Source organism: Schistocerca americana, chromosome 7 (genome assembly GCF_021461395.2).
Source record: "Schistocerca americana isolate TAMUIC-IGC-003095 chromosome 7, iqSchAmer2.1, whole genome shotgun sequence".
NCBI classification, from domain to species: Eukaryota; Metazoa; Arthropoda; class Insecta; order Orthoptera; family Acrididae; genus Schistocerca; species Schistocerca americana.
The window spans coordinates 443,374,431-443,393,750 of NC_060125.1; the positions used below are offsets into that span (position 1 = coordinate 443,374,431).

Genomic DNA, 19,320 nt, shown 5'->3' on the forward strand with positions numbered 1-19,320 from the left:
GAGCTACAGTTCCTCTACAGGGCGTCCAGCAAAGGAATCCCTGATTTGAAAATTAAATATCTCAAAAACTAATATTGATAGACGAGTGCAACAAATGGTGGTCTATTTATTGTGAAAGTTAGAATTCTCTGTAATTGCAATCGCGCCACAGCTCAGAGTGATCAGGTCCGCCACTGAAATGTGAAAGGAGATTAGCATATTGAAGGGAGAGGTTGAAATCATGTATTCCACTGAAAGATGTGTTTTTCTGTACTAGAATACCACAGGTTAGAACACAGTCCTATGGCAATAAGACACAGTTTTCAAACACAATTTAATGTCCTAAAGGGACGTAATGCAAAAACCGTTCACAAGCTCTTTGCCAAGTTCCAACCAACAGGTAGTGTTGCTGATGATCTAGTGGGGAATGTTGGGCCCCAGGCAAACTGTGCTTACTCCTGAAAATGTTGCCACAGTTCCTGGAATTATTCAGCAAAATCCAAGGAAATCTAATCCAAAGAATTACAGCAGAGACTGGTTTGAAGCTTTCCAGCACACAGAAAATACTGAGACAGAGCATACATATGTTTCCATTCAAAATCCAGTCATCAGGCCATACCTATACGAGCTGTGCAACAGAGGGCTGACTTGGTCAACCAGATCCTCAAAATGACTGATAATAAAGGATTTGATGTTGGCTGCATTTGGTTCACAAGTGAAGCACACTTCCACCTGAATGGAGTCGTGAATGAACAAAAACTGGCGAAGTTTTTGAGAACAGCTACAAGTCGCACTTTGTATTTTTATTGACTGGCACTCTTCAAATGAACAAGAGCATCATCAGAATATATAGTTTAAAGTTAGCTGCCAGCATTAAAGACCACTTTTAAAGTGTCTGACAGCTCTAAAGATTAAACTGGCTTTACTATAGTACTTAAACTTATGTTTAAAGTAAAGTAGTAAATAATGACAATGACAGCCAACTTTAAAAGCAATCTTTAATGCTGTCAGTCAACTTTAAACTGTATATATTAATGATGCTTTTGTTCATTTGAAGAGCAAAACCAGTCAATAAAAAATATGAAGTACGACTAGTGGGTATTTTCAAAAAACTTTGTTTTAACAGTCACTCCCCCTGCAGGCAATGCCCACTCTTGGTAAAAACTGGCGATTTTGGGGGTTTCTAAAATCCTCATTTATGTGAACTGAAACCTCCGTATTCCTCCAAAGTTACTGTTTTGGCTGCAGTATGCAGCAGAGGCATTATTGATCCTTTTTCATTACCAATCACTATCGAATGTTAGCTTGCAATTTTGGAATATTTGTCACCATACAGCTAGTGTTTGAGGATTGACCAGCCACTAAATGGCTCGTGTGAGATGGGGCCGGCCAGCTTTGCGCTGAACTGTTGTTTCATTTTCTTGATAAATACTTCAGGAATAGAGTCACTGTTTTCGATTATTGCAAATTTACTGGTGCAGGGATGGATTGGCCTTCGTAATCGCCCATCTGACTCTTTGTGACTTACTTTTTCTGGGGCACATTGAAACACTCTGTCTACCGAAACCACCCCATTACACTGGATGAGCCTGAATCGGCGATCTATGTGGCATCTGAATCCATTTTCATTGGGACACTATGGGATGTGAGGGAAAATTTCACTATCTGCTTACAACTCTGTACTGCAAGCAGTGAACATTTCAAAGCGATTGTGATGTGACTGCAAAGACTGCTTGCAGAGGATGAGTTTAAATATGCAAGTTGATACTGTATGAGCTGCACAGCATATAGTTCCATCTGTTAGCAGATTCTGAACTATTTCAAAACTTTTGTGAAACTTCTGTATAAAATTCTACAGCTTTCATGATAAACATACCTTTTGTTGCACTCATCTATTGATCTTAGTTTTTGACATATTTAATTTTGAAATCAGGAACTCCTTTGCTGGACACCTTCTACAAATTCATCTCCAGAACTAAGGTCCTCTGCACACGGGGCAATTCAAAAGCAACTCTCTGCCAACATGAGTTGGTAATGGGTTGGCAGCAAATCACTTCCTATGTAGTTAAATAGGACTTCGCAGACTGCCAAGTGACTCAATAGTAACATCACTTGTAATACATTGCCACTGACTCTGCACCTGCATTGCCAAGAGATCTGAGTTTTGTCATGCACTTCAACACAGCTCTGTGTTGGATTAATTCGAAGAAAAATGAGTGCTTATGATAAGTAGATTCATACAGGAATCTGAAGAACATCCCATTTTATACAGCTACAAGGTTCTGCAGGAGAGATTTGACAGAGAAAGTGGGGTATGAAGTGGGAAAAGAATTTCACATTACATTTGTTGTGAACTGTACACCTACTGTTTAAATAAAATTACAGGTATGTCAATAGAAACAACTGTACAAAAAATTGTAAATCTACCGATAGTATTCTTCTGCGTGACTAGCAGCCTCTGTCATTCTGAAAAACTGCATTGTTACATGAAATGAACAGTGAAAAGCCACAAATCTCCGGTGTGAAAAATGAAATGATCTCCAATATGTGTAAATAAAATGGTGTCCACATGCAAATGATTTAATGAGCACAATTCACTATCACCACATTTCCATGTCAATAAATCAAGATATTTTGATTTTCGAAATAAAAGGAAGTGTTATGGTGGAAGAAATAGACTGCACCAATTGCTGTAACATTGTTTAATTATTCTATAAAAAGCTACAAATTTCAAATCTGTTTGCTGCTGCATATGGTCCGCTGTTTATATTTTTTTGGATGTACGTATTACTTCAGAATTTGCTTCATTTATACTCCTTCTCCTCGACACCCACACACGGCAAGTGCAGTTTCTCATTTCTGAGTTGCTGTGTGTGTGGAAATGCATTGCCAGCTAGTCGGCAACTAGTTGCCAAAGTAGATCACCTGCCCATAGCACTCCTTGACAGTCACCCCATGTTTGAATGGCATAAATGTTTCAAATTCCTTACTGTGATATGATACTACTGCCTCTATATCTGATTTGCTTAACACACAAATGCTTCGGCTTATTTTAGTTGCCCTATGTACTTTGGTGATCATTATTACAACTGTCTGATAGTCACTGATACCAGTTTCTATGTGAACATCCTCAAAGAGGTCAGGTCTATTTTTTGCTATTAGATCCAATATAGTCCACCATGAGTGAGTTCCTGAACAATCTGTGCTATGTGGTTCTCAGAGAATGGTTTTAGTAATGTCTCTCAGAACACCATGTCACACTCACCACTTACACAGCTTCAATTTTCTCGGTCGACTGATGGTTGATTAAAGTCTCCTCCAATTATGAAAGTGCAATTGGGGAACTTATGTACAACTGAACTTAGGTTTCCTCTAAAATTTTTGGTTTTATCTGGAGTTGAGCCTGGTGGTCAACAGAAGAATCCAAGTATAAGTTTAAGCCAACGTTGATACTGAGTCTTACCCAACAACCAATCTCACATGCAATTTCAATTTTTATGTCAATAGATTTGAATTTCTTGTCTACTGTGAGAAATACACTACCTCCCTTTAACATTACTCCATCCTTTCGATACACGCTTAAATTTTCCCTGAAAACCTCACTGCTGTTAATTTCAGGTTTTCTGTATCTAGTATTTTATGGGCGCTAATGCTTTTTAGAACTGCTTCAAACTCTGGCATTTTAATGTGAATGCTTTGGCAGTTAATCACTAGGATTCTAATACTCTTGTCCGCTGGGATCATTTCTTTGGATCTTATAATTCTGGGTCCTGGGTCTCTTACAGTTATTATATGGACTGGACAGAGTATGTCATAATTAAAAAAACCATACAACCTTGTTTGCACTGCAGACACGGAGTCACAGATACCTGAGTAGCAGTTCTGATGTGTAGTGCACACCTGATCCATTTAGGACACCCCAAACGCTATGGTCAAGTTCACCATGCCACAGCCTAGCTCGTCACAGAATGATCGAAACCTCTGATTCAGTTTTTCCATTTAACTCAAACCAGGGAGCCATGATCAGTTCTGGGGATGGTGCTACAAATTGTGAGCTTCATTAAAACTCTGTGAGGAAGGCTGGTCTTCTCGACCTTCTCTGCCAGTTATTGGAACGATCCGAGTACAACCTTAGAGCCCAGACACAGGCATAATTTGTTGCAATGTGCGCCACAATCTGCATTTGGTTGCACCCTGTTCCCTCAATGGCTGCCAGAATAGCTTCTTCATCAAGTTGAATGAGGCCCCAGGCATAGACTCTCAGAGCACCTGGTGTTCATTATGGAGTAAAATTATTTGCTGTAAGTTTGAGCTGCTGACATAGACTCCTACCCTTTTGTGTTTGCTTCCTCTTGACACAAGGCGCAACAGGTGAAGTGACTCTCACTGCTGGCAGTTTTTGTTTCAGTCAAAGACAGCATCTCAAACTGGCTGGTTGGGGGAAGGGTACAAAATCCAGGGTTCTCTCTGGTCCTTGTCTCCCCTGTACAGGGCACCTAGCCATATCACAGACACATCACTCACAGTCAAATCGATGAGTAGGGATACAGCCTGTACTTCCTGTAGAAGGGGGGACAAAACCCACAGGAGCAGATGGAACTTACGGAACATTTGGTACCTCTGGTACACAACTCTCTCTCTCTCAACACACCCATCTGTGGCAACTTCCAAGCATTTGACAATAGTCAGGATGATTTCCAGCTGCTTATGAACATCAACTGACTTCTCCCCTGTTTGAGAACAGCTTTCACAGTGGGGTTTGCTTTGTGGCTGGTGCAGTGGTTAACAGAACAGTAAACAAATAACTTTAAAATAAGCTTTCTGATTGTCTTTTAATTTCTGGTTCTGTTAACCTAAAAATATTACCAATCTCCTTAAGAAATGAAGCAATAAATATGCATAATGAGATTTCTATAAATACAACAGAGAAAGCTAGGATAAAAGTTACTAATTTCCTGAAACTTGTTTGAGGTTGTAGGTGCTAACAAATGACAAAAACAGCAGTAATTTATGATAAATGCACACAATATACATTCATGTTGAAAGGGAAAGCTAAATGTAAAATGATGTGCTACAGTAACAAATTTAAAAAAGCTGAATTACCACACAAACTGTGAATGACACTTGTAACTTCTGAAAATCTTCAAAAAATACATATTTATTCATGTTAATATACACAAAATACATTTTTATGGCACAAATGGTATGAAAATACACAATATATCACAGCACACGCATGAATTTTGATACTTGGAAAACTTGGAAAACATATTTAAATTTTACGCCAAGTTTTTGGACGTACGTTTTTGAGGTGATTTTATCTGACACTCCTAACTTTCCTTGGACACAAAGGTAATATCGGCCATCTGCTTATATATGTTAGTAAGTAAACAAACATGCAAACTGTGTGGATTTTGCACTTAGCTGATTTTGTATCACCTTTTACACTAGGGTGCCAAAGATGAACATTGCAGTGTTAGTATATCTCACAAAAATGACGTAAAATGTGTACCACAGCGATGCATGTCTTCTGCATGGGGTGGCTAACTATAAAATGGCATGTGGGGATAGGTGAGAAGAAAAGAAAATAAGTTTTTATGTCAATGAAGTACTTAATGTTTCCAAAGAGAAGAAAAAGTAAAACTTGGAGAAATGTATCATAAAAACAACCAGATGAATAATTTATAGAAAAGTGGCTCAAAAAACTATTTTATGCCTATGGTACTGTACAGCACAAGATAAAATACTGTGATTTCTTCTGCCTGATATTTACTAATATATTATTATAAAGAAAAATAGAAATGAACTTTTGTGAAAACAATTAAAATAGAACATCAGTAATTTCTGAAAGTATGAAGCTTTTAACTACCTACCTGCTGGGTACAGGAAACACAAATAATCTCAGATTTTGTTCCTTGGAGTGGAACAGTCTGACCCATCAATAAGTGTCCATTTAGCATGTGTGTCCATCGACGCACAGGCTGTGGCGCTAGAGTTGGCCACCTTTTGTCGACCTGCAGCAGGCTGTGGGTAGTGCCGATGTACAACTGATGGTGCAGCTGTGATGGCACCAAAAGTGAGACTTCCTCGCATGACCACTCCAGTGGGAGCTTGTGTTTGGTGCTCGCAAGGCAAATTCCTTTACTCTTACTAAGTCCGCACTATAAAAATACAGTAAAAAACTGAGTGCTGCTTATCTGTGCGAGAAATAAAAATGCAAAACATTCATGACACTTATGAATACATACATGTAAATATTACTTTTCTCCAGTAGGTTTCTACAGCCACAAGTTGGCAATCCAAAATGAAAAGCAGCTAGTGTATTCACTGTAGCAAAGAACAAATAAGAACAGAAAAACACAAAATATTGTTTATTAATTTGTTTCCTGCCTTCTATGTACTTCATAAATACCAACATACTCCCAAATCAGAAAAATTACAATGGGTTCCTCAATTCTAATCCTCCACAAGAATGAAAAGAATGAATATTATGGATCAGCATCCAGTTGATGACAAGCTCATTAGAGATGTAGAACAAGTTTGGGCTGGAGAAGAACTCACTCATGCCCTTTCTAAGCATTCACCTTAGGCATTTTATGGAAACTATAAACCGCCACCCTCCTTAATAAGTGTCCAGTGTGCTACCACAGTGTCACATCAATCAATCAGCATGGAAGAAGAGATATCATCAATCTTCATATTGGTAAACAATATCAAACTGGATGAGAAAAATGCAGTCTTTTATGATAAAGCCAGAAATGGTATTTTGCTGCAAATAATCACAATAAATCAGGTGCAACATTATCATGTACTTACGTGTGCAAAATTATCATGCACAAATACTTACATTTCAGTGAAAAAAGGAGAGGGTGATGGAGAGGGGTAAGGCAGGAGGCGGAGGGGAATGGGCAGTGGGCAGTGGGCACTGTAGGAGTGAGACAGAGAGAGGGAGAGAGAAATCTGAACTTACCCTGATATCGTGCCAAGTAACACAACAGTTGTCGGCAACAACAACCTGGTTGATGTCATTTTTATCATACCACACACCACACCAGCTACTTCCAGTTTCTTTCTGGCAGTTTATATTGCGAGCAGCTCTGCCTTCCAGCAGGGGTATCCTGAATGAAAGGAAATATTACATGTATGTAGAGGTCAAAATAAAATTCAGTCTATATAAGTAAGTTGGGAGGACGAATGTAGACAAATAAAAGATCAAAATTAGGAATTCAGTAGTATGAACGCACTGGCAGAGCTTTAGTATGTTTACAGCCTGCTAATGAAAGGATGAATAGTAGCTGCTCAGACAGACAAACAGGTTCAAAGAAAATTGTGCTCGTGTAAGGGTGAGTCACTGCAAGAACAAAACAGCTTTCTTCAGATATTATTATGCTGCTAAAATGCTTGAAGACATGTGAAGACGTGCACGCGCTCGCTTGCGCGCTCTCTCTCTCTCTCTCTCTCTCTCTCTCTCTCTCTCTCTCTCTCACACACACACACACACACACACACCATTTCATGTGAGTCTGTGCAATGCACACATGAAATAAGAAGTTGTTAATACAATAGGAAAGGATAGATTGCTACTCACCACATAGAGGAGGCACTGAGTTGTAGATAGGCACAATGAAAAGAGTGCTAAACATTCAAGCTATAGGACAAAGAAGTTGCTCTTCAAAAATAGAAAACACACATACATTTACAAAAGCGCAACTCACAAACAAATGGCCATTGTCTCTGGCTGTGTCCCAGCTCAACATCCATCCTTGCCTTCCCATCGTTTGAAGTTGTTAATACATTACACTGAAGGCTACTTACACTCACTTGGTAGTCTTTCAGTTATATTTCACCAGCTTGTAATAATGTATTCAGGACATCATATTAGAACAAGCTGCATTTTCCACAGAATATTGGTCTTATTTTCTCTCAATATTTCAGTGCAAGTACAAGCATGTCCAACAATATAAACTGGTATGTAGCAACTGTCCTATTAACCACAGACACTGCCAAGGTGGGAAGGCTTGTGTGTGTCAATGATACAGATAGCCATACTGTAGGTGCAGTCACCACGGATGCATATCTGTGGAGAGCCCAGACAAATATGTGGTTCCTGGAAAGGGGCAGCAATCTTTTCAGTAACTTCAGAGGCAACAGGGTGGATGACTGAATGAACTGGTCTTGTAACATCAGCTAACATGGTCTTCCTGCGCTGGTACTGCAAATGGCTGAAAGCATGGGAAAACTGCAGCTGTTATACTTTTCCCAAGGGCTTGCAGCTCTACTATGTGTTTAAATGATGATGGCATCTCCTTAGGTGGAATATTCCAGAGGTAAAATATTCCCCCATTTGGATCTCAAGGCCTGATCTATTCAGGAGGATGTAGTCATTAGGAAAAACAAAACTGGCATTTCGCCGACTGTAGTGTGGAATATTAGACCCCTTAAAAGGATAGCTGCATTAAAAAAATTGAAAAGGGAAACGGATAGATTATAGTTAGACACAATGAAGTCTGGTGGCACGATGAAAAGGATTACTGGTCACATGTGTAAGAGTTATACGTAAAATAAGGGAAAGGCAACCACTCACCTATAGCAGGCCATGCATGTAGCACAGAGACATGTAACACGGGACAGCAGCCACACTAACTTTTGAGCTCTTGCTCTTTTTCTTGCTAAAGTACACACATTCACACACACAACCACACCGACAGCCAAACGGACTCCCATGGCCATGGTGGTATACAGGGTTATAAACAAGAAATGAAACAGAGGTAATGCAGGAGTACGTTTAATAATGAATAAGAAACTATGAATGTGGGTAAGATACTATGAACAACATAGTGAACACATTATCATAACAAAGATAGACACAAGGTCAATACCCACCACACTAGTACAATTTTATATGCCAACTAGTTCAAAGATGATGAAGAGATTGAAAGAATATATTGTGATATAAAAGAAATTATTCAGATAGTTACCAGGTGTACCAGTATGAAATGAACGTTAAGATACAAATGTGTCGATAGGAAATATTTGTTGTGAACGAGCCTTAACTTTTTTGTGTTTGGTTGGTATGACATCTGTCAAAGATATTTAGTATACATCAAATCATGGAACAAACAACATCATATGTTTTCATCGTGTTAACAATGTCGAATTTTGTACCGGAAAGTGATGATTTGGGGAAAGCATTAATTTTTTGTTTTCATTTGAAAAAAAGTGCTGCAGAGTCACATCGAATGCTTGTTGAGGCATATGGTCATCATGCTCTATCAGAAGCAACATGCAAAAGATGGTTTCAATGGTTCAGAAATAATGATTTTGATGTAAGAAATGAAGAACGTGGAAGACCACCAAAAAAGTTTGAAGACGCCGAATTGCAAGCAATATTGGATGAAGATGATATTTTGAGTCAGAAGGAAATGGCAGCAATGCTAAATGTTGAAAGCTATGGAAAAGATCCAAAAGTGTGGAAAATGGGTGCCACGTGAATTGAATGAAAGACAGATGGAAAACCGAAAAACCATTTGTAAATATTGCTTCAAAGACATGAGAGAAAATTAATTTTGCATCAAATTGTTACCGGCGATGAAAAATTGATTTATTTTAAGAATCCTAAATGGGAAAAATCATGCGTTAATCCGGGACAACCATTAACATCGACTGCAAAACCAGGTTGATTCGGCAAGAAGACAATGCTCGGTGTTTGGTGGGATCAGAAAGGTGTGGTGTATCATGAGCTTCTAAAACCCGGTGAAACTGTGAATACTAATCACTACAGACAACAAATGATCAATTTGAACTATGCATTGATCGAAAAAAGACAAGAATGGGCCAGAAGACATGGCAAAGCAATTTTTTTACATGACAATGCACCTGCACACAAAGCAAAACTGGTTCAGGATACAAGCAAAACACTTGGCTGGGAGCTGCTACCCCACCCGCCGTATTCACCAGACTTGGCCCCTTCTGACTACCATTTGTTTTTCCATCAATGGGACACGCATTGGCTAAAGAACACTTCAATTCCTACGAAGAAGTCAAAAATTGGGTGTCTGATTGGTTTGCTTCAAAAGACAAACATTTATATTGATGTGGTGTCCACAAATTGCCAGAAAGGTGGTCAAAATGTATAGAAAGCAATGGTCAGTACTTGGAATAAAATTTTTTTACTTTTCAATTCAAAATTAGCGTTTCATTAAAAAAAAAAAAAAAAAAAAACACGCTCATTTCATACCAGTACACCTGGTAAGTGAGAGAAAAACTTAAATTGTGATGAGTGACTGGAGTTCGGCAGTACAAGAGGAAGAGAAGGACAAATAGCAGGCGAATATACGCTGAGGAAAAAAGAACGAAAGTGAAGCTGTTCTTGTTGTGTTCTTCAGTCCAGAGACTGGTTTGATGCAGCTTTCCATGCTACTTTATCGTTGAAAGCTGCTTCATCTCCCAGTACCCACTGCAACCTACATACTTCTGAGTCTGCTCACTGCATTCATCTCTTGGTCACCCTCTATGATTTTTATCCTCCATGCTGCCCTCCAATACTAAATTGGTGATCCCTTGATGTCCTACCAACCGATCCCTTCTTCTAGTCAAGTTGTGCCACAAACTCCTCTTCTCCCCAATTCTATTCAATACCTCCTCATTAGTTATGTGATCTACCCATCTAATCTTCAGCATTCTTCTGTAGCACCACATTTCGAAAGCTTCTATTATCTTCTTGTCCAAACTATTTCTTGTCCACGTTTCACTTTCTTACATGGCTACACTCCATACAAATAATTTCAGAAATGTCTTCCTGACACTTGAATCTATACTCGATGTTAAAAAATTTATCTTCTTCAGAAACGCTCTCCTTGCCATTGCCAGTCTACATTTTATATCCTCTCTACTTTGACCATCATCAGTTATTTTGGTCCCCAAATAGCAAAAATCATCTACTGCATTAAGTGTCTCATTTCCTAATCTAATTCCCTCAGCATCACCCAACTTAATTCAATTACATTCCATTATCCTCGTTTTGCTTTTGTTGCTGTTCATCTTATATCCTCCTTTCAAGACGTTGTCCATTCCATTCAACTGCTCTTCCAAGTCCTTTGCTGTCTCTGACAGAATTACAATGTCATCGGCGAACCTCAAAGTTTTTATTTCTTCTCCATGGATTTTAATTCCTACTCCAAATTTTTATTTTGTTTCCATTACTGCTTGCTCAATATACAGATTGAATAACATTGAGGATAGGCTACAACCCTGTCTCTCTCCCTTCCCAACCACTGCCTCCCTTTCATTTAATAGTCATGGGTGACTGGAATTCGAGAGTAGGAAAAGGGAGAGAAGGAAGTGTAGTAGGTGAATATGGACTGGGGGTAAGAAATGCAAGAGGAAGCCATCTTGTAGAATTTTGCACAGAGCACAACTTAATCATAGCTAACACTTGGTTCCAGAATAATGAAAGAAGGTTGTATACATGGAAAAAGCCTGGAAATACTGACAGGTTTCAGATAGATTATATAATGGTAAGACAGAGATTTAGGAGCCAGGTTTTAAATTGTAAGACATTTCCAGGGGCAGGTGTCGACTCTGACCACAATCTATTGGTTATTAACTGTAGATTAAAACTGAAGAAACTGCAAAAAGATGGGAATTTAAGGAGATGGGACCTGGATAAACTGACTAAACCACAGGTTGTACAGAGTTTCAGGGAGAGCATAAGGGAACAATTGACAGGAATGGGGGAAAGAAATACAGTAGAAGAAGAATGGGTAGCTCTGAGGGATGAAGTAGCGAAGGCAGCAGAGGATCAGGTAGATAAAAAGATGATGGCTAGTAGAAATCCTTGGGTAACAGAAGAAATATTGAATTTAATTGATGAAAGGAGAAAATAAAAAATGCAGTAAATGAAACAGGCTAAAAGGAATACATACGTCTCAAACATGAGATCGACGGGAAGCGCAAAATGGCTAAGCAGGGATGGCTAGAGGACAAATGTAAGGATGTAGAGGCTTATCTCACTAGGGGAAAGATAGATACTGCCTATAGGAAAATTAAAGAGACCTTTGGAGAAAAGAGAACCAGTTGTATGAATATCAAGAGCTGAGATGGAAACCCAGTTCTAAGCAAAGAAGGGAAAGCAGAAAGGTGGAAGGAGTATATAGAGGGTCTATACAAGGGTGATGTACTTGAGGACCACATTATGGAAATGGAAGAGGATGTAGATGAATATGTAATGGGAGATACAATACTGCGTAAAGAGTTTGACAGAGCACTTAAAGACCTGAGGCGAAACAAGGCCCCAGGAGTAGACAACATTCCATTAGAAGTACTGACGGCCTTGGGAGAGCCAGTCCTGACAAAACTCTACCATCTGGTGAGCAAGATGTATGAGACAGGCGAAATACCCTCAGACTTGAAGAATATAATAATTCCAATCCCAAAGAAAGCAGGTGTTGACAGATGTGAATATTACCAAACTATCAGTTTAATAAATCACGGCTGCAAAATGCTAATGCGAATTCTTTACAGACGAATGGAAAAACTGGTAGAAGCCGACCTCGGGGAGATCAGTTTGGATTCCATACAAATATTGGAACATGTGATGCAATACTGACCCTATGACTGATCTTAGAAAATAGGTTTCTTAGAAGAAAGATTAAGAAACGGCAAACCTACTATTCTTGCATTTTGTAGACTTTGAGAATGCTTTTGACAATGTCGACAGGAATACTCTCTGTCAAATTCTGAAGGTGGCAGGGGTAAAATACAGGGAGCGAAAGGCTATTTACAATTTGTACAGAAACAGATGGCAGTTATGAGAGTCGAGCGGCATGAAAGGGAAGCAGTGGTTGGGAAGGAAGTGATACAGGGTTGTAGCTTCTCCCCGATGCTATTCAGTGAGTATATTGAGCAAGCAGTAAAGGAAACAAAAGAAAAGTTCGGAGTAGGCATTAAAATCCATGGAGAAGAAATAAAAACTTTGAGGTTCGCCGATGACATTGTAATTCTGTCAGAGACAGCAAAGGACTTGGAAGAGCAGTTGAACGGAATGGACAACGTCTTGAAAGGAGGATATAAGATGAACAGCAACAAAAGCAAAACGAGGATAATGGAATGTAATTGAATTAAGTTGGGTGATGCTGAGGGAATTAGATTAGGAAATGAGACACTTAAAGTAGTAAAGGAGTTTTGCTATTTAGGGAGCAAAATAACTGATGATGGTCAAAGTAGAGAGGATATAAAATGTAGACTGGCAATGGCAAGGAAAGCATTTCTGAAGAAGAGAAATTTGTTAACATCGAGTATAGATTCTAAGTGTCAGGAAGTCGTTTCTGAAAGTATTTGTATGGAGTGTAGCCATGTATGGAAGTGAAACATGGGCAATGAATAGTTTGGACAAGAAGAGAATAGAAGCTTTTGAACTGTGGTGCTACAGAAGAATACTGAAGATTAGATGGGTAGATCACATAACTAATGAGGAGGTATTGAATAGAATTGGGGAGAAGAGGAGTTTGTGGCACAACTTGACAAGAAGAAGGGACCAGTTGGTACGACATGTTCTGAGGCATCAGGGGATCACAAATTTAGCATTGGAAGGCAACGTGGAGGTTAAAAATCGTAGAGGGAGACCAAGAGATGAATACACTAAGCAGATTCAGAAGGATGTAGGTTGCAGTAGGTACTGGGAGATGAAGAAGCTTGCACAGGATAGAGTAGCATGGAGACCTGCATCAAACCAGTCTCAGGACTGAAGACCACAACACATTTTACCCCTGCCACCTTCAGAATTTGAAAGAGAGTATTCCAGTCAACATTGTCAGAAGCTTTCTCCAAGTCTACAAATTCTAGAAACGTGGGTTTGCCTTTCCTTAATCTATCTTCTAAGATGAGTCGTAGGGTCAGTATTGCCTCATGTGTTCTAACATTTCTATAGAATCCAAACTGATCTTCCCCGAGGTCAGCTTCTACCAGTTTTTCCATTCGTTTGTAAAGAATTCGCATAGTATTTTGCAGCTGTGACTTATTAAACTGATAGTTCGGTAATTTTCACATCTGTCAACACCTACTTTCTTTGGGATTGGAATGTTATATTCTTCTTGAAGTCTGACTGTATTTCGCCTGTCTCATATATCTTGCTCACCAGATGGTAGAGTGTTGTCATGGCTGGTTCTCTACTCTGTCAGTAGTTCTAATGGAATGTTGTCTACTCCCGGGGCCTTATTTCTACTTAGGTCTTTCAGTGCTCTGTCAAACTCTTCACGCAGTATCATATCTCCCATTTCATCTTCATCCACATCCTCTTCCATTTCCGTAATATTGTCCTCAAGTACATCGCCCTTGTGTAGATCATCTATATACTCCTTCCACCTTTCTGTTTCCCTTCTTTGCTTAGAACTGGCTTTCCATCTGAGCTCTTGATATTCACACAAGTGGTTGTCTTTTCTCCAAAGGTCTCTTTAATTTTCTTGTAGGCAGTATCTATCTTACCCTTGGCAAGATATGAATGTGAAGCTACCTGGTAGAATTTTGCACAGAGCATAGTTTAATCACCACTAACACTTAGTTTAAGAATCATGAGAGAAGGTTGTATATGTGCATGAGACCTGGAGAAACTATAAGGTTTCAGACTGACAGAGATTCCAGAACCATATTTTAAACTGTAAGACATTTCTAGGAGCAGATGAGGACTATAAAGATAATTTACTGGTTATGAACTGCTGATTAAAAATGAAGAACTTGCTCAGAATTTTTCATATTGAGAAAATGGAAGTTCAGAGAGAAGAAATAAAAAATCTGCTCTCTGCTGCAAGACCGAGACTACAGGAAACTCAACAAGGACCATATCCCGATGATGACCAGAAAAACCGTGGCACTACTGAAGGACTCAGATCTACCAGAGGCAGTGAAGAAACAGCTGTATCCCAGAGTGCCAACGACACCGTGCCTGTATGGATTTCCCAAGATTCACAAAGACGAGGTACCTCTACGGTCGATTCTGGACATTATCAACTCGCACAGTTATGGACTGGCCAAATACCTAGCGACACGGTTAAAACCACTGGTGGGACACTGCATTCCTCACATGAAAAACTCCGCAGATTTTGTGAGAATAGTGAAGGACATCCGAATACAGAGAGATGACCTACTCGTGAGCTTCGACGTCATCTTCTTGTTCACGAAAGTACCTCTACAAGATGTCTTGGCACTCCTTAACCAGCACTTCGAGCATGAAACAACGAAGCTCTTTGCATATGCACTTACGACCACCTACTTCAAGTGCAATGGACAGCATTATGAACAAGTGGATGGAATGGCCATGTAATCTCCCCTTGCTTCAGGGATCACAAATCTTTATATGGAACACTTTGTGCCGGCAACGCCTGTTCCGAATGCTGCTACACCACCTTCGGCTCTATCTGACGCTCGGGATCTTGGTATCTCTCAATACTCACAATGCAGCCCTCTCACCGTCATCGCGATGCCAGCATGAGAACGGACGCCACCAGGAGACGTGCCCATGCACGAACCGGATGACCATCCTCTGTCAGAGCAAATCTACTTGCCTCCTCCTCCAACAGACGCCGACACATCGCCCATGTCTCCCATCATATCAACTGGACTTGCCGCAATGGGCAGATTGGTGCAGGGGTCCCAGCAGATTCGACCCCTACGTCTCCTGTCATCTCGACCCGTTATCATCGGGGACACTTCCATCCGTACGGGAAGCCTCCTCCTCGAGACTTTACGGCGAGTCAAACAACGCCTATGGACGTTAGCCATCTCCAGGACACCTCCATCAAGACCAAAGCAACAATTTCAAAGGGGGGAAAAGTGTTGTGACTCGCCGATCATTCAAAGTGCCGCCGTGCAATTACGCGCGTCCTCTACGTGCGGCGCTGTCTGCCAACCACGCAGCAGCTGCGCCACCTAAGCGGCCAGCCGAGTAGCGCGGCCGCTAGACTGGGACTCGGTGCTCATTCGAATGCTAATGTGTACACATGTCTTGCTTGTCAACTTACTCTGTGACTTATATGTCTTGTGTTGTTCTGAAATATATTTGTTAAACTTGACGTTATAACATACACAACCTAAGAGAGGTATTTCAGAAAAACAATAATATCAGAAATTGAGTCCGCCTTGATGCAAAACACCTTGTTATTTGTTTATTTCTTTATTATCCCAAACTAGTTTTGGCGTTCAGAAAAATGGGTACAGTGAAACACAGATTGGTAAGGCCTTCAAGAGAAGACAGGCTGACAAATTTTGGGAAGAGGAAAAGGAAGATAAGAAGAGACTTGCCTTTTTCTGCCATATTTGGGGCCTCTGTCAGCCAAACTCTGGAGTCTACTGAGAAAATCGAACATAAATACTGTCTTCCAACCACCACTGAAGACAAAAGAGATGCTGGGCTCAGCTAAAGACCCACTCAAACTCAACACATCTGGCATATATAGCATTGCCTGCGAATGTGGTGTACAGCACATTGGACAAAAGCAGCGCTGCATCTCAAAAAGGTGCGAGGAACACACCAGACACGTCCGACTTGGACAGACAGATAAATCTGCTATAGCTGAACATAGTATCAAAGAAACCCACACCTTTGATTTCAAGAACACCAGGGTGCTGTGCCAAGCCGGGAGCTATTGGGACAGCATCATTAAAGAATCAATAGAAATATGGGTCCACGAGAATCTTGTGAACAGGGATGAAGGTTATCAACCAAGTGTGGCCTGGAATCCAGCTTTAGCCACAATATGCTATGAATGCACCAAGAACCATCCAGCTCACGAGACGCAACCAGAATTCTCTGACGGAGACACGAACGCTGCACCCGCTTCCTCCTACACCCCTCCCATTGGCTCTCCTGGATCCAGCCTCACGTGGCCAGGTGGTGGGGAGCACACCACAGGTATAAAGGGACCGGCGACCGCAAAGTCTTGGCACTTCGCCAGAAGATGACGAGTACGTCACTTGTCGAATGTCGCAGTTTGAAGACACCACCACCTGGCTGGTATTTATTCACAAGAAACAAAAACCTTTCAGTTTGTTGGTAACATTACAATTCCATCAGAAACAGCAAAGAATTTAGAGGTGCAGTTGCACAGAATGGCCCTTGTCTTGAAAGGAGGATATAAGATGAAATAATGGAAATGCCATGTAGGAGTATTGACAACATAGGAAAAGACAGATTGCCACTTACTGTAAAGAAGACATGTTATGTTGGAGACAGACAGAAAGAATTAAAAGACACTTACACAAAGCTTTCAGCTATAGCCTTCTTCAGCAAATGAGGAACACTCAGCATTCACAAACACAAGCAAGCACACCTCATGCACACATGACCACCAATTCCAGCAGCTCGTGCTAAAATGGCAAGCTTTTGTCTTTTAATTGTGTCTGCCTGTAACTTAACATGTCTTCTTTACAGTAAGTAGAAATCTATCTTTTCCTACATTATGGATATAAGAAGAACATTAACAAAAACAAGGGAAATGCAATGTAGTCAAATTAAATTAGACGATGCTGAGGAATTAGATCAGGAAATGAGGCAATAAAAGTAGTAGATGAGTTTTGTTATTTGAGCAGCCAAACAATGTATGATGATAGAAATAGAGAGGACATAAAATGTAGAATGAGAATCACGAGAAAAAGTTTCTAAAGAAGAGAAATTTGTTACCTTGAATATAGCCTTAAATGTTAAGAAATCTTTTTCTGAAGGCATTTGTCTGGAGTATAGCCTTACACAGCAGTAAAATGTGGACAATAAGCAGTTCAGAAAACAACAGAATAACAGCTAAAGATTAGATGAGTAGGTCATGCAACTAATGAGGAAGTGCTGAATAGAATTGGGGAAAAAAGAAATTTATGGTATAACTTGACTAAAACAAGGAACTAATTAATAGGACACATTGAGAGATAGCAAGGAATCATCACTTTAGTACAGGAGGGAAGTTTAAAAATTGCAGAGGGAGACCAAGAGACGAGTATAGTAATCCAGTTCCAATGGGTATGGGTTGCAGTAGTTATTCGGAGATGGAAAGGTTTGCATATGATAGAGTAGCATGGAGAGTTCCATCAAAGTAGTCTTTGGACTGAAGATCACAACAACAATAGCTGCAGGAAAATAACAGAAAAGGGGTTATTGTTTAGAATTAAAAACAGAAACAATTATGACTGAAACGTAATCAACACTGTATTCGCATAACACAACATACGAATGGCACTCATAATTTTAAATGCCCCAAAGTAAGTTAGGCCACTTGGAAATGAAGGATGATTAGAGTTTAACAACCCATCAATGATGAGGCCATTAGAGATGGAGGACAAGTGGACTACAAATGCAAAACTCCTGAGTGCAATCTTCAATTGGTCGGAGTATTTATTTATTTATTTACACATCAAGTTCCGTAGGACCAAATTCATCACTCATTTCAGCTCTAACAATGATCTGATTGTATGAAAAATGCCAATTTGCACTGTTTTTTGGAATCCATGGAAAACTGTATGAGTCCTACAAAGGGCTGTGTAAGAGAATTCAAATGCTGGGGGAAGGCAAGAGTATACCATTTTCAAGAGGACCATGCCCTGTGAAGGAAGCACTATGTGTTCAATCCAACCTATGGGTTGGACAGGGAAGGAAATCAACTGTGTTAGTTTCAAAGGAACCACCCCCAGCATTTGCCTTAAGTAATTTAGATATGGTAAACCATGGAAAGGATAGTTCTTGATGGATGGATGGGAAGCTGAACTTTGTTCCTATGGAATAGGATTACGGTTTTAGGGCGCAAAATAGCTATGGCAATAAGTGTCTGCAATAAGAGTCTGTTGCACATGTTGGTGAAAATGATGTAACACAAAATGAAATGAAACATAAAATTGTAAAGATGGAAAATGCAAGTCAAAATCATCACTTTCTCATCATGAGTATAAACAAAGGCTGCATATAACAAAACTATAACATATCAACTTGTAGATAAGCAAAATCCAAATGGTTTTATAGATCAATTTCTGATATCTCTGACATTTCTTGTGACATGATGCTTCTTTCAGTGTGCCTAAAGAAAATACTGATGGATCTTCGAGTTTGTCAAAAAACAATTATGTGATAAAACAAATTCATTCTACACTTCTGTCTGTCTCTCTCTCTCTCTCTCTTTCCCTCTCCTTTGTTTATATATCTGTTTGTTACAAAACAATTTTCACACTGATCTACAAATTTCTTTAATCTGCCTCACAGACTGTTTGGTCAGTATTGACTTGTCAAGGTCATTTTAAATTTGAAGCCTTAGTTGTGATTTCATTCCAATACTTTGCATAATTAAAATGCCTCCTACTGAGAGTAACTAT

At 39.8% G+C, this 19,320-nt stretch overlaps 1 protein-coding gene across 1 annotated transcript in view; it reads right to left on the reverse strand.

Moving 5' to 3' along the window:
• The window catches only part of LOC124622666, a 122,917-nt gene that overhangs the window by 8,957 nt on the left and 94,640 nt on the right, over positions 1-19,320 (reverse strand). The window contains exons 7-8 of the mRNA XM_047148460.1: positions 6,950-7,097; positions 5,853-6,140 (exon numbers count right to left, since the gene is read on the reverse strand). Of these exons, the coding sequence (XP_047004416.1) occupies positions 5,853-6,140; positions 6,950-7,097 (436 nt within the window). The remainder of the gene's footprint in view (positions 1-5,852; positions 6,141-6,949; positions 7,098-19,320) is intronic.